Below are 25,118 nucleotides of genomic sequence, written 5' to 3' on the forward strand. Positions count from 1 at the left end.
ATTATTGCCATGGAAAACAAGAAAAAAGCAGAAGGACTTATTTTAAATGTCTAGTTTATTTAGCAGTATTGATGAGCGCCTCCTTTGAGAAACTCTGCCTTCAGGAGACACACTTATTTAAGTAAATCTCAAAGTAATTAAATAAGCTCAGTGATGGGTTGCCAGAGACTGGTGATTATTATTATTATTATTATCATTAGATAAGCAAACTTTAATCTGCAGAATTATTACAAAATATGAACTAATCCTGCTTTTTTTAGTACAAAATCTTTTTTCTTCTTCCTCTTGTCCTCATACAATGTAGATGCATCACTAAATAAATAATTGTTTTGAAATAAGGCAGGTATACCATATTCACCAATAGGAAATCTAATCACTATAATGATGTCTTTATTTGTACGATAAAGCATTATTTAATGTAAACAGGAGTAGTATTTAATTTGCAGTGGAGGTTAATGCGTAATGCAACAGATGGTCCAAGCGATTTCTTAACACTAAAGTAAAAAAGAGGCAAGAAACATAATGTTCTCTTGTTTTTTTGTAATTAAAAAAAGAAACAAATTAAGAAAAGAAAAGCTCAATATTTATTTAGTTAATAGTCAATATTTATTTATTCTTAGGAACATTTCATATGCCATAGATGGCATTGGGCTTTAAGGTCCATTAAGGCTTTCTCTGTAAAGCTGCTTTGGGATCATTTGTATTGTGAAAGACGCTATGCAAATAAACATGAATTTAATGTCATTCTTCCTTGAATAAATCAGCGATCCTGGAGAGACTATTTTGACTATTTAGGATTGATTATTATACTCAGGGGGAGGTTTAGGATCAGGGATTTGTAAATTATACACCACTAGTGTTGATTTGTCTGGCAATAATCATTTATGCTTGGCATTATGAAGGTTTTGATTCATTAGCAGACCTCAGGAACATGGTGAATCAAAAACACCTCAACTATACACTTACACATGCATGAATATGGCTTTCCAAACAAACAACACACTGTAGACAAGGAGTCATTCATTTCTAGCCTTTCATTGGCTGTGTGGATTTTTCTACCTCTGTGGATGCTGTATTTTGCATCCGATTTGAGCCTCGTGAAATACTATGAAATATTTCTTGCAACTATTTTATCATGTGATTTATTCTAATCAAAGTATCAGGTAATTTCTTTTAAGCCTTATTCTAAAAAGCAGCTGTTTAGTTAACCCTCTACAGTACGCAATATGATATCGACAAAGAAAAAAATTTTTGTGATGGTTTTCCTGCTTAAAATTGGACACAACAACAATATCAAAAAAAAAAAATTCATTATTTTTTTTTATTAATTAATTATTTATTTTTTTAAGTTTGTTGCCTCAAGGCAACAATGTACCACAATGGACAAATTTAAACATTTGACATTCTCATGTATAAAAATCATTTTCTTTAACCAAATACTTGAACAGTTAGTTTTATCTAGTTTTTAATGTATTGCATATCTCATATTTAATCAAATGCAATTTCATATCCAGCTGTTGCTCTCAGGCAACATTGCACCGTCATGGATCACAAGTATAACCAAACCATCATAGTTATCATATCAAAACATTACAATCAGAGTTGTTTCAAGGCAACAAATTAAAAATCAGCATAATCTTATCCTAATATGCACCTTATCCTTACAAGCATGTACATACACACACAAGCACATGCATGTAAAATCTCCTTCCACACCAATGACACCTCACTGCTCGTGAAAGCTGAGAAGGCAATACCTCTCAACAGAAAAATCATAATATGTGCAGGTATAGTATCTGAATTACAATTTTGCAAAAATTAAAATACATTTCGATAATTCTAACTCTTTTCCTTGCAAATATCATATACTTGTATTATAACCTCATGTGATTCCATTACGGTACAATGTTGCCTTGAGGAAACATGATGTTTTTTGTAATTTCCTAAAATACATTTGATGATATACATTGTAAAGTTTTTTTAAAAATACTTTTTACTTACCAATGAAGGTGACTTAGATTTTTTTGTAGGCAATTATATGGATGAAAATTGACGATAAATGCACTTTTCATTGGAGAAAATATGGAGACATGTGGACATGTCTTGAATTTGGAAGCAAAATGGACCCCTGTGGGTCATGTGACCACTTTTTTTGCATTTTCATTGATTAGTGTTTGAGTTCTACTACCCTGAGATAGTTTTTATCAATTAAATGGCTGTCTCATTTTAAAATAAAGTATGTTGCCTGGAGGCAACACGGTACCATAGAGGGTTTTAATGAAGTCCGAAAAAATGTAATACTTACATTGTAAATCACTGTAGCCTTGTGCAATCCATGATACATTTCCCACCCACAGTTATTGTCGGAAATGTATCCTATTGGTAGATAATCATTTATTTTATTTATTTTAATCGCTACTTGTTCTCATGGCATTTATATACCTGGGTGCACTTTTTAGCGAGACGCAAAATACGTACGAATAAGTTCATATCACTGCAGTTTTCAAAAGAAACGAACACTAGAGGCAGTAAAGCTCCGACACTTATTATTCCTTTTCACACAAATTTACAGTTTTGATTAACAAAGCGTAAATTTTGCACAATTACTTGAAGAATATCATGCTGTGACTTATAAATATTAATATGCTGGGAGATTTGAAAACCGAGGTACATATTTTTATGAGACCAGGTTGTTTAATCATCTTACCATGATTAGTAAATACATTGAACTATTTTGGTGTAGGATTTATTTTGAACAATGTACACTCAGAAATTATTAGCAAATATCACAAGTAATTACCAAAAAGAAACAGCAAGTAGCACAATGCATTAAATAAAAAAACATTTGTTTGCAAAACATAATACAATAATCTTTGTATTCAGTATTTGATGTACTTTGAAACGATTTTCACTCAGAAGTTGCTTATACATTTCACAAATAATTACAAAGAAATGACGAGTAACATATTGAATTAAACATGGAATTTTGAAGTAAAAAGACTAAAATAGTGTTTCTTGTAAAAACTCCAATCTTTGTTTTATATACAGCATTTTTAACAGTGTTGGATTTTGTTTGAAATAATATTGAAATTTCACAAATGATTAAATATAAATAATTGAAACTGCAATTGATGCATTGAATTATACAAAGTGTTTAAGTAGAAAGACTGAAATAGTGTTTTTGTATGTTGTTAATCCTGTAAAATCTACTCCAGTATTTTTTGTCTTATTTACAGTTTCAAAAAAGTCTTTTTTGATTTTTATTATTATGATTTATTTATTTTACATTATGGAGGGTAAAATGCTTGCTATGTGATGTTCGTTGTGCAAACAGACTGAGTTGAAGGCTTATTGCGATTGAAACTGAATGCCAAATGGCTAAAGGCTTTCATTGTGTCCACCTATGCAAAAAAGTTATTGCAGCTGCCGCTGAAGCTCAATATAGCAATATTTAATGTGATTAAAGGACTAAATCCACCTAAAAAATCTATCAGCAGATTTCGAAACACACTTGGTAGATATCTTCCCCTCGTAGTGAATGGCTGTTGTCCGGAGATTTTATTTTTTATTTTTTTGTACCTTTCTCAACTTTTCGACATTCTCGTCATAACTTTTCCAGTGCAGTTGTGGTTTATGTGTGGGAAGACGTACTGATGTGAGGTCCAGGTAACTAAAACCCTAGCCGGGTGTATGTGACCCTCGGCCCCTGTCACTCTCAGCCGCCCACTTTTCGGGAAGGGGCTGCAGCTCTGCCCCGCCGGCATCCATCAATAATTCAGACTTCACATTAATTACAAAACAGCTCCGTTCTCCACATGCGGTACGAGTTTAGAGTCATCCATCACCTCTTTCAACCCACTCACATAAAGCTCACATTTCTCCTGAGGTCCAGACGACAGGAAAAAGCAATTCTTTCATTTCTACAGGTCTCTCGGCAGGTGTTTGTTTGAGCTTGTGTGTATTAGAATGCAATCTGAATTGTTGCGATGTTGCCACTCACCAGCTGTCAGAGGCGAATTCAATAAAGACATCACAGGAATGGGGCGGGTGAGAATGATTAAAACTGTCAATAGCAGCCACAGTTATGAAATGCCACAGCAATATCCTCCTCCTATGCATCACAAGACAAATGGCTTTCATCTAGTGCCACTGCGTCCTCTGATTGAATCAGCAAAATTTCAAAGGAATTATACAGATAATAATATTTCACCTGTTTCATATCCACTCCTATAGAGGCGCAATGCAAAAATGTTTCATCGAGTTTAGATCTCACCGAAGACTTGTAATTAGCTCCAAGCAGCATAAATGCCTCGCATTTGAAATATCTCTTCTGTTGGAGTTTGGGGCTAGACATTATTCTCATTATCATTATTATTATGATTTGATTATTTCCAGTAACATAATTTGCCAGTGAGTCGGAAAAAAAAAAAGTGTCCTAGTCGCACAACAACAACAAAAATAAAAAAATATATAATAATAATAATAATAATTATTATTATTCCTAATAGTGATTATATTTAGGGTAATTAGTTAACAAAAAATAAAGAAAGAAACAAAGAAATATATGAAAAAGAACAGCTAGTTTCAGAAGTTTTTATCATTTTCATTTAGTCGAGCTTTATGAACTAAAATGTACTAAACCTATAACTGAAAAAAATTTATACAAAAAAGTTATAGACATATTTAAAAACAACAAAAACTAAAAAAATAGAAAAATGCATAACAAAAATGACTTAAACTGTAACTAAAAGTAACATGAAAGCAAAAAAAATAAATCTAACAATAACAGTATCTCGATGCTAAAATAACACTGTACTTAGTTTTAAATGAGTTATTACTGTAAAATATTATTTTTACTGATTTCTACGTTCTATTAATTAAAGGCAGTACAACTCTATCAAATACATTACCTTAATATAAAATAGCATGAGTATACAATTCATTTTCAGTATTATATTAATTATGGGGATTTTATTTTGCACCAATAATGTTTCAAATGACTAAAATTCAACCAAAAAAAAAAAAAAAAAAAGGATGTCCTACATCAGTAATGTAAAATATGGAAAGTGTTGAATAACCCTTGTAATTGTTTCATATGAAATGGCATAGTGATTAGCAATAATTCCTTAAACAGTCATTATTTCATTCATGAACCTGTATATTTGTGTTGAAAAGAGCTGTAATTGCTTGTTAATGCTGGAGGCAGTCGCAGCCACAGCTGTAATGCTGCTGTGTGTTTGTCTGCAGACCTTATTAGGCTGACATGTAATGCGAGCAGGCAGGCTGTGGGCAATGCCAGCGCCCTTGCCATGGGAAATTATGTTCCATCTTGTTAGGGGAATTTCGGACGCTTTGGCCTGTGAGGACCGCTAATAATCAGCCCAGTGACTGTCACAGCTGTAGACGTCCACCTGCTCCACACAGCCGGCCAGAAATGCATTTATTATGTATGCACATGTGCCACTGTGGCCAGCTGAAAACATACATGATCACACACATTTGAAACAATGCCGAGATAGAATTTGCTCTTTTGTGAGGCTCTTTTAGATAGTCGCCAGATGGCGGCAGGCGATAGACCGGGAATCCGCGAGCTGTGCGCTGCGAGAGGTCCAATCCGGCTGCTGAGGCTTTTCAACAGCGAATCTCGGCATCAGCGTGGAAGAGTCTTCATCGCTGAAGAGAAGAAATCTGAGATGCGGCGGCAAAGCCTTTTTGGCGGGCTATGGTGGGCTGCATAGTCATAGGTTCACTCATCGCCGCTGCCGAGCCATTGGTTCCATTTTATAGCACTGCACGAACCAATGGACGTGCAGTTTCACTGCGTGATTGAAAAGGCTTCAGTTGAAGAGGAAAAAATATTTTTTCCCATACAAGCATCTTACGATGCAGTACGACTGAAATATCGACAGGGAACACAGAATGGCTAAAATCAGCTATCACTAGGTGAGTGATAAACGCATAACAATATTCAGCGACCTGAATGAGGAAGTCCAAGGCTTATAAATGGTGTCTGATTGGTAGCAGATGTGAGTGTGTAATCAGTGGAATGGATGATGGGAATTGTAGTCCGGAGTGACATGTAACACTCTGTGTAGTGTAAGAATCAATGTAACAGAAGAGCGACCTCTGGTGGCAAGCAGATGGAAGTCCATGGACTGGATTCGTGACATCAAGCTGCTTTGACAATATGTGTATTGTGTAAAGTGCCATTCAAATTGAACAGAAAATCAGCATATTAGAATGATTTCCGAAGGATCATGTGACACTGAAGACTGGAGTAAAAAACTGTGAATACATTTGACAATATTTTAATATTTCACTTTTTACTGTCATTTTGATCAAATAAATGCAGCCTTGGTGAGCTGAAGAGACTTTTGGTGAACACTGGTGGTTTCTTCATTGGGGCGATAGGGCAACGCATCACCAGAGTGTAAAAGGGAGTTTTTTTTCTGTCACATTCAACCTCAACTGTCACCGTTCTAGACTGTTTGTTCTGCATCTGGATAGATAGTCCAATCAGCATTGAGTCACATTGTGGAGTACCGCCCCTTTTTGGGTGATTTCACTCTGGCCAAGAATCGGCCACTGTTCTCATAGACTTCCACAGAAACCTTTTTTTTTTTTTTGTTCTCGAACTGCAGGTGCTGCAAGTAGACTATAGCTCCTGCAATGCAATCTCTAACGTGCTTTCATCATTATACGTAACATTAACTGATGCAGCGCTTGGTGGGAATAAAACATACCCCTCTTAATTCAATTAAATTTATTTGTATAGCGCTCTTCACGATACAAATCATTGCAAAGCAGCTTTACAGGAAATTAAGTTTCTACAATATATTTAGTAATAGCTTATCAGTGGTGACTATGTCAAGATGATGTACATATGGCAGAAATGGAAGGGAAAAATTGGTTAATGACGTAATCAAACATACAATGAACAATATTAACAGCTATGATTATATGTTGCAATTAAACTTATAGCAAAATTTGGTAGTTCTTTGTGTTGTTTGAGGGTTGGCATCATCTGAGGTCCTCTGAGGGATTGGCATCATCTCTTCTCAGGTGTTCGGTCATCTCAGATCTTTTAAGGGTTGGATCCAGACTGAAGCTTGTGTAATTCCTAGTTCATAATAAGAAATATGAAGTCAGGACTAGTCTGTATGGGCTGAATAAAGCAGCTACTGTTACACATATGTATTAGGCCGAGTCTGTTACACAGCTACTTGTACACTTAAGTACAATCTTGATACACTTTATTTTAAGTAGCGTATGCCTGTGTAATATTCTGTAATTGTAATGTAATTAGAAATGTATTATATTTATTTAAGCTGTGTACTGGTGGATTAAATTAAACTAAGGTGCAGCAGGATAAGATGTACAGTATAGATACACATGAAGTACACTGAAGTACAATCTTGATACACTTTATTTTAAGTAGCTTTTGTCTGTGTACTTACATTTATAATTATGTTGTAAAGTCTGCAACATGTATGTAACAATCTTTTGGTTACATAAGTAGTAACAGACTCATATGTGTAACAGTAGCTGCCTATTACATGTACATAATTACAAACTGTAAGTACAGGCTGTTCCATAATGATAAGTACATTTTGTTTCACGTAAGTACAACGGCTACTACTAAGTACTTAATTAGGTAATTACTCTGTATTATAATATACATGTAATAATAATTATAAATATTTTATATGGAATTATACAAAGTGTAATTATATATATTTTCATATATATATATATATATATATATTATTCAATTATATATATATTTAAATATTTTATACTTTATATATTTCCTTTTGTTACATTTGGATAAATCATACCGGGATGTATGCTAAAATAACCAGCCACCACTGCTTTTCAAAGACAAAATCGTAAACATATTCCAAACTGAATATAAAATGTTTTTGAACATATTTTGTATGTTAATGTTATTTAATTGTATTTCTCTCCTGTGTTTGTATTTTAGGGAAGAGGCTATCATGTCCACATATTTTGAGACGGTGGAAGATCTGCTCGCATCGTTTGGTCCAGTGAGGGATTGCTCTAAAGACAACGGTGGATGCCGGAAAAACTTCAAGTGTGTTTCAGACAGAAGGATGGACTCGACTGGGTGCATGGTGAGTTGCCATGATCACATATCTAACATCGGCCTCATAACTGGCCTGTTTGATGACTTACTGGGGTCAAACTGTCTGAACACGACACAAATGCAGGCTGAGTCATATTGGCATCCTGCACTGAGACTCTCAAGCTCTCATTCCAGGAGAACAGCATTCTGGCAAATAAGTCTCATTACAGGCAGATAAGTTTGTCTCGTGTTACATGTGCAGATTAAAAGGAAGGAAATGAGAACACGGAAATGCAGTTAATGGCTTTTTGGGGTGCAATGTGCTCATGAAGCAAGGAAATTGATGAGCTCACAGCACTCTGAGCTGATGGATGAATCAATCATACACAGCACGATGGGCCTTGATCACTCACACATTTATTAGGAATAAAAGTCTGACACTGATCTTGCAGTCTGATCAGCTGCATTGCTTTAAAAGAATAGTTCACCCCAAAATGAAAATGCCCTTATCTTTCATTAACGCTCGAGTCGTTACAAAGCCATTCCTTCTGGGGAACATAAAAGGTCACATTTTGAAGAATGTCCTAATCACTCTTTCCTTTAGTAATGAAACATAAGACTGTCATGTAGGCTATCAGATTTGCCATAAAAATGATTGGTTCTTTTGTCATCATGGGTGTCAAAAAGAAAAAGAACTGTGAAAAATACACTAAAAAGTAGCAAAAAACAAGTATGCTAATTGGATTGAATGTGTAGCCTACTTGTAGTGTACTTTAAATTTCAGTTATATATATATATATATATATATATATATATATATATTAGTCATGGCCAAAAACATCGGCACCTTTGGTAAATATGATCAAAGAAGGCTATGAAAATTAATCTGCACTGTTAATCTTTTATTTAAAAAATTCACAAAAATTGAACCTTTCATTGGATAATAAGAATTTAAAATGGGGGGAAATATCATTATGAAATATTTTATTTTTTCTCAAATACACGTGGACACAATTACTGGCACCCCTATAAATTCTTATGAGTAAAATATCTCTGAAGTATATTCCCATTCATATTCAAAAATTGTTGTACTCCAGGGTGATTATGAACATGAAATTATCCAGCCATGGCTTCCTGTTTCACAGAAATATAAATAGGAGGGAAAACAAAGCCCTAATTCCCTTAATCATCCATCACAATGAGAAAAAAAACAAAGATTATATGTCTGATGTGCCTCAAAAGATAATTGAGCTTCACAAATTAGTGAAGTGGCTTTAAGAAAAAAGCTAGAGCAGTGAAAATTCCCATTTCCACCATCAGGGCAATAATTAAGAATTTCCAATCAACATAAAATGTTACAAAACTGCCTGGGAGAGGACGTGTGTCTATATCGTCCTAATGCAAGGTGAGGAGGAGAGTTTGAGTGGCTAAAGCCTCTGTAAGGACCATAGTTGGAGAATTGCAGAACATAGTTGAGTCTCGGGGTCAGAAAACCTTTAAAAAAATTGCTAAACAGCACCTGCATCACCACATGTTGTTTGGGAGGGTTTCAAGAAAAATTATCCTAGCTCATCCAAAAACAAACTCCAGCATATTTGGTTATCAGACACAACTGGAACTTCAAATGGGACTGGCTTCTGTGGTCAGATGAAACTAAAAAATGAGCTTTTTATCAGAAAATACTCAAGATGGGTTTGGTGAACACAGGGATAAAAAAGTATACCATGTGTACAATGAAATGTACTGCTCTTGTGGGACTGTATTTCTGCGGGACATCTTGTTTAGACACATGGCATCATGGATTCTATCAAATACCAACAGATAAAAAAATCAACAAGTGACTGACTCTTATAATGGGCCATGTTTGGATCTTCCAACTGTACAATAATCCTCAAAACTCAAACCTCAAAACCAACACAAAAATGGGTCACTGAGCACAAAACCAAGATTTGGCTATGGCCATTCCAGTCCTTTGACCTGAACCCTATAGAAAATGAGTTAGGTGACCTGAAGAGAAGAAGCACCAACATGCAGCTGGGAATCTAAAGGGTCTGGAGTGATTCTGGATGAAGGAATGGTCTCTGATCTCTTGTTCTCTAACCTCATTAGGCATTATAGCAGAAAATTTAGAGCTGTTAAACTGGCAAATGGACCCGTTCGACTCATGGCCCTAAAAGTCTGTAAGAATTGCGAAAGAAATCGGCCACTAGTTGGCGCTAACAAGTTTTTTGGATCTGTAATCACGTGGTGTTTTACATATCCACACATATATATGCATATCTTTTGATAGACCTCCTCATAATGAGCAACTTTGCCTCAAGAACTATTGCTGTCAATCAAATCGTTCATTAATTATTCAGAAATAGGTTTAAACCTACTTTTACGAACTAGTCCCTTGTTTTTCGCTCAATCTCGATCAAACCACTGCAGTAATAATCTCTGGACTCTCTCGATAAATAATTATCGAAAAAATTTGAATTTTGTCCTTTGGTTAGCTATAATTAGCTAATTTTAAAAGGGGCGTGGCCACATAACCATAAGCCCATAAAACCTAAACAAAAACATTACGAAAGTTTGTGAAAACATATGTCAGATGACTGTTAACAAGCATGAACATTTCAGGGAGATCAGACCATAGGTGGCCCTATAAAAGTTAAAAAGGCCTCAAAAACACAGAATTTCTATAAATGAGCTCCAATTGCAATAAAATGTTCATATATTCATTTATACACTATATCTTCATAAAATATGATAGATCTCCTCTTTCTGAACAACTTTGCCTCTAGGATCACTGCTGTCAATCCACTGTTCTTTAAATATTTGAGATTATTTAAAAAACATACTTTTGTTAACAAATCTTAGTTTTTCAACCCAAAATCAATCAAATCAGTGCAGTACTATTCTCTAGACGCTCTAGGTCAATAATTATCAAAAAGAAATGAGCATTTGCATTTGGACAACCATAAAACGGTCATTTTATAATATGTTCTTTACATAGTGTACCCAAAGAACTAAAATCTTAAAAGAAATCCTAAAAGAAAGCTCATCTCAATAATGCATAATTTCATTCTAAACAAGCATGCAAAATTTAAGAGAGATTGGGCAAAAAACACTTTAATAGTTATTTAATAGTTTAATAGTTTTTGCATGTTTGTCACACTTTAATGTTTCAGATCATCAAACAAATTTAAATATTAATCAAAGATAACACAAGTAAACACAACATGCAGTTTTTAAATGAAGGTTTTTTTTTATGAAGGGAAAACAAAATCCAAACCCACATGGCCCTGTGTGAAAAAGTCCCCCCCCCCCCCCCCCCCCCTTGTTAAAATTAAACTGTGGGGCTATCACACCTGAGTCCAGATTCTCTAGCCACACCCAGGCCTGATTACTGCCACACCTGTTCACAATCAAGAAATCACTTAAATAAGACCTGCCTGACAAAGTGAAGTAGACCAAAAGATCCTCAAAATGTACACATCATGTTGAGATCCAAAGAAATTCAGGAACAAATGAGAAAGAAAGTAATTGAGATCTATTAGTCTGGAAAAGGTTATAAAGCCATTTATAAAGCTTTGTGACTCCAGCAAACCACAGTGAGAGCCATTATCCACAAATGGCGAAAACATGAAACAGTGGTGAACCTTCCCAGTAGAGGCCGGCCGGCCGACCAAAATTACTCCAAGAGCGCAGCGATGACTCAACCAAGAGGTCACAAAAGACCCCACAACAACATCAAATGAACTGCAGGCCTCAGTTGCCTCAGTTAAGGTCAGTGTTCATGACTCCACCATAAGAAAGAGACTGGGCAAAAGTGGCCTGCATGGCAGAGTTCCAAGACGAAAACCGCTGCTGAGCAAAAAGAACATAAAGGCTAGTCTCAGTTTTGCCAGAAAACATCTTGATGATCCCCAAGAGTTTTGGGAAAATACTCTGTGGACTGACGAGACAAAAGTTGAACTTTTTGGAAGGTGTGTGTCCCATTACATCTGGCATAAAAGTAACACAGCATTTCAGAAAAAGAACATCATACCAACAGTATACCATCATACCAAATATGGTGGTGGTAGTGTGATGGTCTGGGGCTGTTTTGCTGCTTCAGGACCTGGAAGACTTGCTGTGATAAATGGAACCATGAATTCGGCTGTCTACCAAAAAATCCTGAAGGACAATGACTGGCCATCTGTTCGTGACCTCAAGCTGAAGCGAACTTAGGTTCTGCAGCAGGACAATGATCCAAAACACACCAGAAAATCCACCTCTGAATGGCTGAAGAAAAACAAAATGAAGAGTTTGGAGTGGCTTAGTCAAAGTCCTGACCTGAATCCTATTGAGATGCTGTGACATGACCTTAAAAAGGCGGTTCATCCTCGAAAACCCTCCAATGTGGCTGAATTACAACAATTCTGCCAAGATGAGTGTGCCAAAATTCCTCCACAGCACTGTAACAGACTCATTGCAAGTTATCGCAAACGCTTGATTACAGTCGTTGCTGCTAAGGGTGGCCCAACCAGTTATTAGGTTTAGGGGGCAAGCACTTTTTCACACAGGGCCATGTGGGTTTGGATTTTGTTTTCCCTTCATAATAAAAAAAACTTCATTCAAAAACTGCATGTTCTGTTTACTTGTGTTATCTTTGATTAATATTTAAATTTGTTTGATGATCTGACATGCAAAAAAATAAAAAATCAGGAAGGGGGCCAACACTTTTTCACACCACTGTATGTATATATATAAAATCAAGTACTTTATATGTGCTGTAGTATGTTAGTCAACATATCTTGATGATATATTAACTGTATTGTTTGACATTACATTTAAACTGAATAATTTATTTCTTCATGTATACTATTTTAATGTGTATTATTTCATGAATAAGTACTCGTTGCTAAAGTTCGTTTTCACAAGGGTCAATTCATCTAAAGCCCTGTTTACACCTGTTGGTCAATCTGACCACGACTGTAAAAGAAAAAAAAAGAGAAAAAAAGGTAAATGGTGTCCAGAACGTGTGAAGTTCATTCATAAATCCAAATGTGCATTCATTCAAAAACATCCATGTGATTCCTGCTGAGTATAATTACAGGTAATGTACAGTTAGATGGATATCCATACTGACAGTCCAGACAGTCGCTGAAACCAGGCGCCTCATCTTGGTTTACCCTGACCTGAAATAACCTAAAAGTGACATAAAGCGCTTCAGGGAAAAAGCTGTCCTGGTGACAGGAGGTTCATATAGACTTCCATCATGTACCATTGGAGAGTCAGGTGAAGAGAAAATGGCAAGGATGTGACAAGTCCAAGGTGATTCGGTAAGGCATGTTTGAGTCTTTCAGGGTGATGGTAGGTGACAGCCGCTGATCATTCCAGCAGAGCTGCTCACCTGCTGTATGCTGGTCCTGGAGCAGGAGGCAGAAGCAAACCAGACTGTGATGAACGAGGCTCTCCATGATGGATCTGTAAAAGTGAAGCAGGATGATGGAGCGTTTTCTGTAGACTCAGAAAGAGCTTTCTCTGTGTGGCTTTCCAGATCATGGCGGTGATGTTATACTCTTGTGTGAGGTTATGATGTTCTTGAATGATTTCCTTCCAGAAGGAGGGGTGATGTTGGCTCTTTTACAGTCTATCCTCAACAAATTATTGGCAGAACACCAGTCAGTCATCTGGACTTCATCTCAGTCATCTCTATATATCAGTGGTCTATCCGTAGCCTCGCAATTGGTGGTGTACAATCATTAATCTACAGTAGCTACATTTACATGCACCTAAGCTTGAATTTGAATTTGATGTTTGTGATCTCGGTTTGCTTCTGTCTGAAAAATTTGCTCTCTGTCCATTAGAAAATCAAACTGGCACGGAAGAGGAAGTCAGTTTATGATGGAGAAAATACTTTACTGTTACAGATGTTGGAACTGTAATTGTGTCTTCAGGACGTGGACTAGAATGAAAGAGAGTAATAGAAGTGGACTTTCTGTTGCTCTTGTTTCCACCTGGTATTGTGTTTTTGGTGATCAGCTCAGACGTGGTCAGCCGAGACACTTTGGTATTAATATTTTCTGTCTCCTTTGACCTCTTGTGATCAGATTTCATAGAGGCCCATAAAGACCCCACGTCCTATTGATATTAGTAAATTCAGATCGTGTGTATACTATAAATGTGCTCTTACCAAATGGACCGGAGAGGAATTCCTTTAAAGTTTGCCATTCCTTTTCTATTATTCATTGTTGGCTTTTAGCAAACCTTTATTATTTTAGAAAAAAGAATATCAAATTGTATCCCCCTTCTATCTGTGTTTCTGTATATAAAGCACACATAGGTAATGTACTGGAGGGCTGTAAGCCGAGCAGATGTTGTCTTTTGCATTCAGTCTCAGACTAAGGGCCAGATTTACTAAACAGGGCAAACAGAGCCGGCGCCAGGGTACCTCCATCGGGGGGGCATTTAAATTTCTAGGGAGGGCACAAATCACGTTGTGTGTGTGGGGGGCTGCAATCTGTGATCTCGTGCAGTTGCTGACGCTCGCTAAAGCGTGCAATCACTTTCTTATGTGCGCTTTCGATCGCGTTCAGCAAGGAGGGGAGAGGATGGAAAGTGGGGGGGGCACAGTAACTCGTTTGGGGGGGCACGGCCCGCGAGTGACCCCCCTTGGCGCCGGCCCTGAGGGCAAATTAGCATGATTAGCAATTCCATAAAAGCACCGATGATAGTAGAAAGTTCTGCGTTTGATTGTTTTTATGGTTGTTTTGTCTTTTTTATTTTTATTTTTTATTATGCATTATTTTGTAGTGGTTTTATCATTGCTTGTTTTGCACAGCACAGTTCATTACTTACTTTCAAAAATATCTAGATGATGAAAGGAATGTTTATCATCTTCAAAGTATTTCATTTTATTTGTCATGTATTCCTTTGATCAGTGTTTGAAAGGAAAAAAAAATAAAATCACTACACCTGCACAATAATGTCACATATTCTGAGCATTCATACAATTGTAATTTTGCAGCAAATAGCTGAGAAGGGTGACAGTTCTTTTATTTTTTTAATTTTTTTATGTATTTATTTACCATCATCTGTGATGGATTTTGAATTCGGGTGGCCATTATAGAATTGTGGCATGGCAAGAGCATTTGTAAAGGCACTGACATCATTTGTAATCTTGCCAAGCGTTGAATGGGGTCTGTCTAATAAAAACACTGCATGTCCTAAAACAATCAGCGGTGCACTTTTAGGGCATTTGCAGTGATCGCTGCGTAATCCTTTTAAGTGTTCACTTCACCTCTATTACTGAGAGTGTGGAGAAATGGCAGCGGAAGGAAAAGCTCTTTAAAGTTCCTCATGTCACCATTGCTGAAGAGGGTGAAACACAGCAAGACTCCATCCAGAGTGGTATCGTGACCTCGGCCCAAGTAAAGAGATCCAGAAATGAATCCACTTCAGCCACCAGTTACAAGGAAATTGTATAGATTTACCCGAGTGTCAAGCTTGAGATCGGAGTGATATACTTAAAGACGCGTACTGAATGTGAATGCAGTTTTATTTCCAAGATTTAACAATCATCAGTCAATGTGTTTGCATCTGCATCTTAACACAACATAACTTAAATTGCTTTGCAGTTATTTATCAGAATGTTAAAATCACGACTAGCTAGATTAAGACACAAATTGGCTTTAAGTAATTTAGCATGGAATTAAAATCCCATATCTAACAAAAATAAAATTGAGCTGGAAGCAGCAATTATGAGCCAAGCGCAGCATCAGAAAAACAATTGGACATACAGAATTTCTGTAAATGATTTTAGATGTAAATCTGAATTATTTATAAACAAATGCTTTTAACATTTGACCAATTGTGCAAAAATTCAATTTTCAATTTTCCTGCTGATTTAAGTATCTGGAGTTGCATTTCAAATCTTTCAAAAACTATGAGTAGCTGCAAATGAGAGATATATGATGCTAGTAATGTAGACAAAAACTAATTTGACTGCAGATCACTTTTTATGCATTTCCACTGAAATTGGAATTTTAATTTGATTGGAAAAGGATGGACAAGCTTGATAATAAAAAGTCCAGTGAATGTAAGACTGTTGCAGTAGAACCCCATGATGACAATTCTGAAATGTGCTATATAGTAATTAGAAGAAACTAGTAGATGTCTCAGAAACGCTAAATGTTGTGTGTGATGTTGTAATCAGCTGTTTGGACTCCCATTCTGATGGCACCCATTCAGTGCAGAGGATCCATTGGTGAGCAAGTGATGGAATGCTACATTTCTTCAAATCTTTCTGTGAAGAAGCAAACTCATCTGCAGCTTGGATGATTGGCATCCTTTAATCACCCTCATGTTGTATCAAACCCATATCAATGGTGGTTTTTAAAGTACATTATTTCGATTTTTACATTGCTCAAAGTACAAAACCAAAAGATGTACAAAGAACAGAGGCCTTACACTGAACAAGTGAGTAATTGCATTTTGAACCAAATGTCGGATCGTAATAATAAGTTATGATGGTATGTCAAAACAAGTGTTTAAATACATTATATATTAATATAGAAATGCAATATGCATAAAAAGCTGTTCAGTTCCGTCCTCTGGAGCAAAGCGGCTAGTGAATGATGATGATTCATGCTCCTCACCTCAAGTTTGATAATCCACTTCAGCGTTTCTCCTGGAGTGGGCGGTCAGATACAGATGAGAGCTGACTCTGTAACAACGGCAAGCGTTCACATGCAGGTTGTTTGGGAAAGCTTTATTAGACTTTCTGTGTAGCTACTGGCATTTTCCGACATTTTTCAACAAGTGCAAACTGCTCCGACAACATAATTTGAATGGGGAAATACATTATTTATTTTGGAAGGAAAGTTTTCAGCAAGGACCTCTCGGAATGAAATATACATGAAGAACAACTAATAAGATTGTCCGAGTTTATTTCATGCTGAGTTGTGAAGGCCGAGTTGTTGCCAGTGGGTGATCTTATTAAAATTTTCAACTTGGAAAGTGCCCGCTCTCCAATCGCCAGCAATGTCTCCTTCTGATTCATTTATTGCTTCTTTCTTCTTATTCCTGTGATGAAAGCTGAATTTTCAGCATAATTTCTCCAGTCTTCAGTCTCAGATTATTTTTCTACAATATATTTCTTACAGTGTAGACAGAAAAAATACTGTAAGTCCATGCTAAATTTTCATTCAGACAAAGGCAAAATATTTTATTTTATTTATTCATGTTTACCGTTCAGGCTTTTTGTGTTGCTTTACATGTTAAAAAGTCCATGCTGGTTTGATTTTTTTAAATAAAATATGCTGTAAAGCATTAAGAAGGCATTTATTCATACGCAGGTAACTTCGGTTGTGTTTAGTTTTTGAAGGCTTGTTTTCTTTCATGTATCTTTAACTCTACTGCAAATAAAACAGCTTGTGTGTCCATCATTTGAATATCCTCCCTGGAGTTCAAGCCAGGTGTGTCTAAACCATTATACTGTGGCGATGACTCCCTCCTGTGCCATTAGCATAGAGAGAGAAGATGCTTCCAAACCTTTGAAGGACGAAAAAAACGAGAATGATGAGGTGACGTGATGGACGACACAGAGAGACAGCTGAATTATGAACAGAGCAGAAGGAGTGGACATGGAGGAAAGGGGAGATGAAGAGCGAGAAGGGAGGATATATGCTGAATGAGAGCAGAAAATAATGAGACAAGAAAGAGCAGCACACATGTGAAATCATTATTCTGAATGACTATTTTACAGGGACTGTTCTGTGGGCTGTGATTTTTTACAGAATTTTGTAGATCTTAAAAAAAATCTGTGCAGCAGGGTTTGCTTGCCAAGTGTCAAATGAGAGTAAAAATTGCCTTTGGCAAATCAATGGAGTGACTCGCCAGTTGGCCAAAAACTTTACAAGGAAATGCAACATAATACATGGTTTAGGTGATGTAACTGATGCAAATCAAGATAAATAAATATCTATAGGAGGAAAAAAAAAGTCATTGCTGACATCCCTTATTATGATGTGTGTGACTTAAATCTTAATTTATTATCATACACTAGTGTAAGAAATAAATTAATACTTGGATTCAGCAATGCATTAAATAGTGACAGTAAAGACATGTCACAAAATAATTATATATCAAATAAACTGTGTCCTTTTTTTCTGTTCCAAATAGCACATGTAGTTTTTCTTTCCATGCCAGAGTCTTACAAACTAGGGGTATTATGTACAGTGTGTTACGTATAAAGTGTTATGCCATGACTACTCATTTAACCTGTTTAGGAGTGGGTGATATGATTTTATATGCAAAAAAAAAAACTGAAAATGTGCCTCTGATTGTGAGTCCAAACAGCAGATGAAAGCATCGCAATAATCCACACGACTCCAGTCCATCTATTAACAGCCAAAAGCTGCATGTTTGTAAGAAACAAATCCACCATTAAGACGTTTTTAATTTTAAACTGTCACTTCTTGCCAAATATGGGTCTAAACCATCAAAATGCTTCATCCTTGATCAATACCATGACCAGATAATAGGCAGAACACCACCCACATAACCCATAAGATTTTTCTGAACTCATTTAAGACTCATTGTTTATGAGGTCACTCGCCAAAATGGGCATCTTAACATATTTTTGTGTGTTTTGTCCGTTGAAGCACGAAAGAGAACTCAACGTGGCACTGGCGCGTTGTCTGAAGCATTTCTGTTCATGTGCATGTGTCGGATGCCTGTGTTTATGAGCCCAGCTCATGAAAATGCGTATCAATAGCACTTTTTTTTTTTTTTTGTATTCTACGTGCTATTTATACACAGAAACTGGCTTTGGCATGCATACGATACACACATGCTTGACATACATGCAATATGCAGTTTTTTCGTGCATTTGATATGCAATTTGTTGGTATGTATATAATACGCACCACCCCACACTCATAAACCTACCAATTGCGTATCAAATGCACACCAAACTCCATTTTTGCGTATAAATAATACGGCAAATAGAAAAAAAAAAAAACATTTGTGCCATTGAAACACACATTCATGAGATTGGGTTATGTTCACAGAGAGATGCTTACCAGACAGCACGCTGATACTGAATTAACTTCACTTTTGCATCTTATCATGCTTGATAGCGTGTTCATAGTCTATTGTAATGCTAGCTAAAGAATGCCAGGAAAAATGAATGAATCGTGGTGGGATCTAGAAATCCTCTCACATCAAAATCCACCGACATATTTGGTTGTTTTGGAAAAAAAAAATGCTGACCAATTCTTTTGCTTTCAGGGCATTTTAATGATTTGGAACACAAAACAGAATTAATTTCTCTGAGTGTTCTTAAAGTAGACTTAATCATAGACAGACCCTTACTTCACACTTGATTTGCAGCAATCCTGCACTAGATCAATTTTTATTTTGGCACCATCAGATAAGGCAAAGTTGAGATCTGAATCCCAGGAACTAAGAAACTGGCATGTCAGCTGCGCATTAAACCACTGAAGTCTAAACTCGGAGCAGCATTCACAATTGGAAGAGCTGTGCACAATATGAGATATTCCACAAAAGGCTGCCATTTCAATTTCCGCTCCTTTAATAGTTTAATGAATGCAAGAGCCACAATATTATGCATAGCAGATATAATCTCCTATCTGAGATGAGAAGCCAATGGGGATGAAATAACAAAACAGCCTTTAGAGTCATTTTCCTTCCGGCAATCTTTTGCTGTCTCGATGTGAGGTTTTTCTCATTAATTGCCTTTAACATTTTCAGAAACGTGTCGATTGAGCTTCTAGTCTTTTGATTGGCACAGAAGAGGATTCTTCTTTTCCTTTATGTGGAGTCATCGTTTAGTAGTTTGTGAAGCTGCATTAAGGAGCAGCAGTGCATGCACTAAATTATGAAACAGACACATTTGGCATCATTTGATGTCTGTGCAACTCTTGAAAAGCTCCAGCCGCCATTGACCCACCGGTCAAACATCACTCCAAAACAGCTTTATTAGGTCACGCGTGTAAATCTGATGCTAAATAATGTGGGACACGCATTCATTAAGATGAAGGCAGCCGCTTAATTGCACAGTGTCTGATTAAAAACCTGGAGGTGATTAGATTGACTAATGAGAGTGAACACAGAGGAGGCAGATTGGGCCACGGAGGTTTCTGTGCTCCCTCATTTCTCTCATCTCGGTTGTCTGTTCTGATGGATATCACGTCCGCTTTTCTTTTACAGGCGGCCATTGAACGTTTTACATTGCGCTTTAGGAAAGTGCTGTAATTCTTTAGACTTTTTTATGGGTTCTGTTTATCACTGTATTGATGGCTCTCTGTGAATGACTCATCGATTAGACTTATATAGTGTTTGTCTCGGTGAGTTCATGTGCTGTCTTTGTTCTTTACACCTCCTTGAGTTCTGTTCCCAGCAGACTTTCTCTGTTTCTGTTGCTCTGTGAAACCATATGTGTCTGTGTGCAAGTGCAAGTTTTTATTTAATTTCTTCTGTATATTTTTTTCATCCTTTTAATTTTGTTGTCATGACTGTAGCCTGCATTGATTCAAGTTGTTGTTGTTGTTGTTTTTCTCCCCTCAAATACACGACTAATTTTAGTTAATGGAATATAATTATTTAAGAAAAAAATGGTTAAATTCAACTATACTGTACACTCACCTAAAGGATTATTAGGAACACCTGTTCAATTTCTCATTAATGCAGTTATCTAATCAACCAATCACATGGCAGTTGCTTCAATGCATTTAGGGGTGTGGTCCTGGTCAAGACAATCTCCTGAACTGCAAACTGAATGTCAGAATGGGAAAGAAAGGTGATTTAAGCAATTTTGAGCGTGGCATGGTTGTTGGTGCCAAACGGGCCGGTCTGAGTACTTCACAATCTGCTCAGTTACTGGGATTTTCACGCACAACCATTTCTAGGGTTTACAAAGAATGGTGTGAAAAGGGAAAAACATCCAGTATGCGGCAGTCCTGTGGGCGAAAATGCCTTGTTGATGCTAGTGGTCAGAGGAGAATGGGCCGACTGATTCAAGCTGATAGAAGAGCAACTTTGACTGAAATAACCACTCGTTACAACCGAGGTATGCAGCAAAGCATTTGTGAAGCCACAACACGCAAAACCTTGAGGCGGATGGGCTACAACAGCAGACCCCACCGGGTACCACTCATCTCCACTACAAATAGGAAAAAGAGGCTACAATTTGCACGAGCTCACCAAAATTGGACGGTTGAAGACTGGAAAAATGTTGCCTGGTCTGATGAGTCTCGATTTCTGTTGAGACATTCAGATGGTAGAGTCAGAATTTGGCGTAAACAGAATGAGAACATGGATCCATCATGCCTTGTTACCACTGTGCAGGCTGGTGGTGGTGGTGTAATGGTGTGGGGGATGTTTTCTTGGCACACTTTAGGCCCCTTAGTGCCAATTGGGCATCGTTTAAATGCCACGGCCTACCTGAGCATTATTTCTGACCATGTCCATCCCTTTATGACCACCATGTACCCATCCTCTGATGGCTACTTCCAGCAGGATAATGCACCATGTCACAAAGCTCGAATCATTTCAAATTGGTTTCTTGAACATGACAATGAGTTCACTGTACTAAAATGGCCCGCACAGTCACCAGATCTCAACCCAATAGAGCATCTTTGGGATGTGGTGGAACGGGAGCTTCGTGCCCTGGATGTGCATCCCACAAATCTCCATCAACTGCAAGATGCTATCCTATCAATATGGGCCAACATTTCTAAAGAATGCTTTCAGCACCTTATTGAATCAATGCCACGTAGAATTAAGGCAGTTCTGAAGGCGAAAGGGGGTTAAACACAGTATTAGTATGGTGTTCCTAATAATCCTTTAGGTGAGTGTATATTCAGAATGGTGAACTATTTGTTTATTTAACACCCTTTTACTATTTATTTTATTTTTAAGTACTTAACTCTTGTCTTTTTTTTTTCATCACAAAGATAACACTTTTATGGTGCTATAAATTTAGTATATTATATTATAATATTATATATTATATTATATTATGTGCATAATATCCAATACAGTATATATAGAATGCAATGTCAAACACTGTACTTCATTAGTTCATTGTCTCTATATAAAAATACCCCATAGTTGGAAGCCATTGCTATTCAGCAGTGTGACATGGTTTATTTTCTTGCTTTATTGCAAAGAATGATCTAACCTGTGATTATTATTTTTTTTTTTTCACAGAAAACAATCAGGATACAGTATTTAAATGTAAAAAAAATAAAAAATAAATAATAAATAAAAAGGTATAATGACACATAGCGAAGTCCTAGTAATTTATTTGCAGGGTATAACTAACTAACTAAATAAATAAACAAATAGGAAAATTTCTAATTAAGCAGTAATTCAGTATATGTGACCCTGTCTGTTTTCTATATACAATAATCCTACATATTATAAATAACAATCTGTGAAACTATAACTGTGGCTACAATTCTCCCATTTTCATATGACACATTTATGGGAAAATTCATAAAGTTTTGTAAAACAAGTTTATTTATTATGATAAAGCAGTGAAATGATTGGGGAAACCAAAAGAGCTTAATTGTAGCAAGTCATTTCACTGAAATGATTTGTATAACTTTTGTAACTTAATTAGTAAAATTACGGTAACACTTTAGAATAGGGAACACCTATTCACTATTAACTACGACTTTTACCTCAAATTCCTAATTTGCTGCTTATTACTAATTAGCGAGGTTGTTAAATTTAGGTATTGGGTATGATTAGGGATGTAGAATAAGGTCATGTAGAATAAGGCATTTATATGTGCTTAGTTACTACTAATAAATGGCTAATATTCTAGTAATATGCATGCTAATAAGCAACTATTTAAGATAAATAAAGTGTTACCATATAAAATATCAGTAGATATGTTATATCTCATTCTGGGCTATTGTGCAACATATGGAATAAATCTGGGACAAAAAAAAAGTCTTCATGCGTATATATATTTATTACAAATAAACTGAGTATTTTTAAATCTACAAAAAAATGTTCAGTCAAGAGCAGTAGTGAGTGATTCCCACATTTATTTTATTGTTTGATTAATATTAACAACACAGACACTATCAACAGGTTTATAATAATAATACACAGATCTAATATACTGTTACACAACACATCAGACATTTTCCCCCAGATTTTTAATTGCGATTAATAGCTCTTTTAACCACAAGCAAGTCCTGCACTTTATATTTATAAAGAAACAAAACCAAATCATTAGATGCAAGTACTTTGCCTCCGAAGGACATACAAATTTGTTTGTATTAATATTATATAATATAATATTATATATATATATATATATATATCTATATATGATATTTAGATATAGATATTTATCTATATATGATCCAGTGCGCTCACCCTGCTGACCCAATTCCAATATCCCATTAAAATAACTAAAGCACCATAACACTGCAAAAATCCCTGCACACACACCCTTAAAAAAAAAAAAAAAAAAAAAAAGCGTATTTTCCTGATGTGCTTTGAAGCACTGCTCTTTTATTTCTTGCTTGATGTTGTTGTTGCTTTCTTTGAAATCATCCAATCAAAGGCCTCTAGTCTTGAGGTACCCGGTCTCTAGCGACTCTCTTGGACTGACGCTTTGTGCTCAATGAAATCACATATGAACTCAGAGTGGCTATGCCATATGAAATAATTCTTTAAATATAAATACAGATATTTATAATTTGATAATCATATACACATCATGTCTGGATTTATTTTCAGCTCAGAAAAGCAAACGCACTGTTCAAGAACTGCATGAAAGAAAGTCTACAATGTTTTTTTCATCCTACATTTGAAAGTGTCAATATGTAAATCAATCAATCAGTCAGTCAGTCAATCTATCAATATTTAAGAAGTTTGAAATACCTTAATGTTTTCACATTCAAATAGTTCATGTTTTTGAAAACTACTTACTGTGAATTATTTTGAAGTCCTACAGTAATGTAAAGAATATGGACTACTAATAATAATAATAATTTATATGATTGTTTATTGTATATTATTGTTATTATTATTATTATTATTATTAGTTGGAATATATTTATTTATTTATTTTTATTCATGACATACACCATCCTGTCACCTGAGCAACACAACAGACACTTTTCATCCTCTCATGTAGCACTTCAATATAATAAATTGTGATGGTAACACTGCCAGACTACAATTTCAGTTGTTGATAAGATCATCTGCGTGTTTGCTACACACATCCATATATTCATATGAAAACTGTATGGTCATAAATGCTAAGCTCAATGCGTCACATCTGCATTATCTCATCATCAGCAGATGGACTGCTATCTTTATGATATGTTATCTTTGCACACATTCCCAGCTCCCGCGGGATATCCATGTGATACATATGTAATGAATGTGAAGCTTGTCGAGTGCTGATGTTGACTGTCAACTTTTTCCAGTATCTCTTTCACTGGGTATCTATCTGCATCAGCATCCTTTAACACAAACCACTCTCTCAGCGAAGATTCTTCAGCATAATAGATCAGGGAGCCCCCGAGCAAAGAGTAAACACATCAAGATTTATATCAAACATAAACAGCTTGTAAAGAAATAGAGTTTAGCTTGTGACAGCCTAAGAGGGAGAACGTGCATTCACATTCATTCAGTAATCTACAACTTACTGTCCTTTAAGGCCCTGATGCATTTCAAGTGAAATCAAAGAACGAACTGGTGTGACGACATTTAGAACAAAATCAGGGATAAACAAGGTTTGTTTGAAATAGTTTCTAGAAAAATTGCTGGTAAACACCTCCGATCTACACTTGGTCTGTGGCAGATACATAATACTGTAAGTAATAAAACTGCCTTATTTGATGTGGAAATCTTCTCAGATTAATTTATGACCCTGGCCTGGACCACAAAACCAGTCTTAAGTTGCTGGGGTATATTTGTAGCAATAGCCAAAAATATTCAAAATTATAGATTTTTCTTTTATGCCAAAAATCATTAGGAAATTAAGTAAAGATCACATTCCATGAAG

At 36.0% G+C, this 25,118-nt stretch overlaps 1 protein-coding gene across 1 annotated transcript in view; it reads left to right on the forward strand.

The window, feature by feature from the left end:
- LOC306869424 (astrotactin-2-like) overlaps positions 1-25,118 on the forward strand; it is a gene marked incomplete at both ends in the record, with an annotated part of 458,741 nt that overhangs the window by 273,893 nt on the left and 159,730 nt on the right. Inside the window, one exon of the mRNA XM_079416194.1 lies at positions 7,985-8,135. Within this exon, the coding sequence (XP_079272320.1) occupies positions 7,985-8,135 (151 nt within the window). The remainder of the gene's footprint in view (positions 1-7,984; positions 8,136-25,118) is intronic.

This window comes from Barbus barbus (genome assembly GCF_936440315.1).
Source record: "Barbus barbus genome assembly, chromosome: 5".
NCBI classification, from domain to species: domain Eukaryota; kingdom Metazoa; phylum Chordata; class Actinopteri; order Cypriniformes; family Cyprinidae; genus Barbus; species Barbus barbus.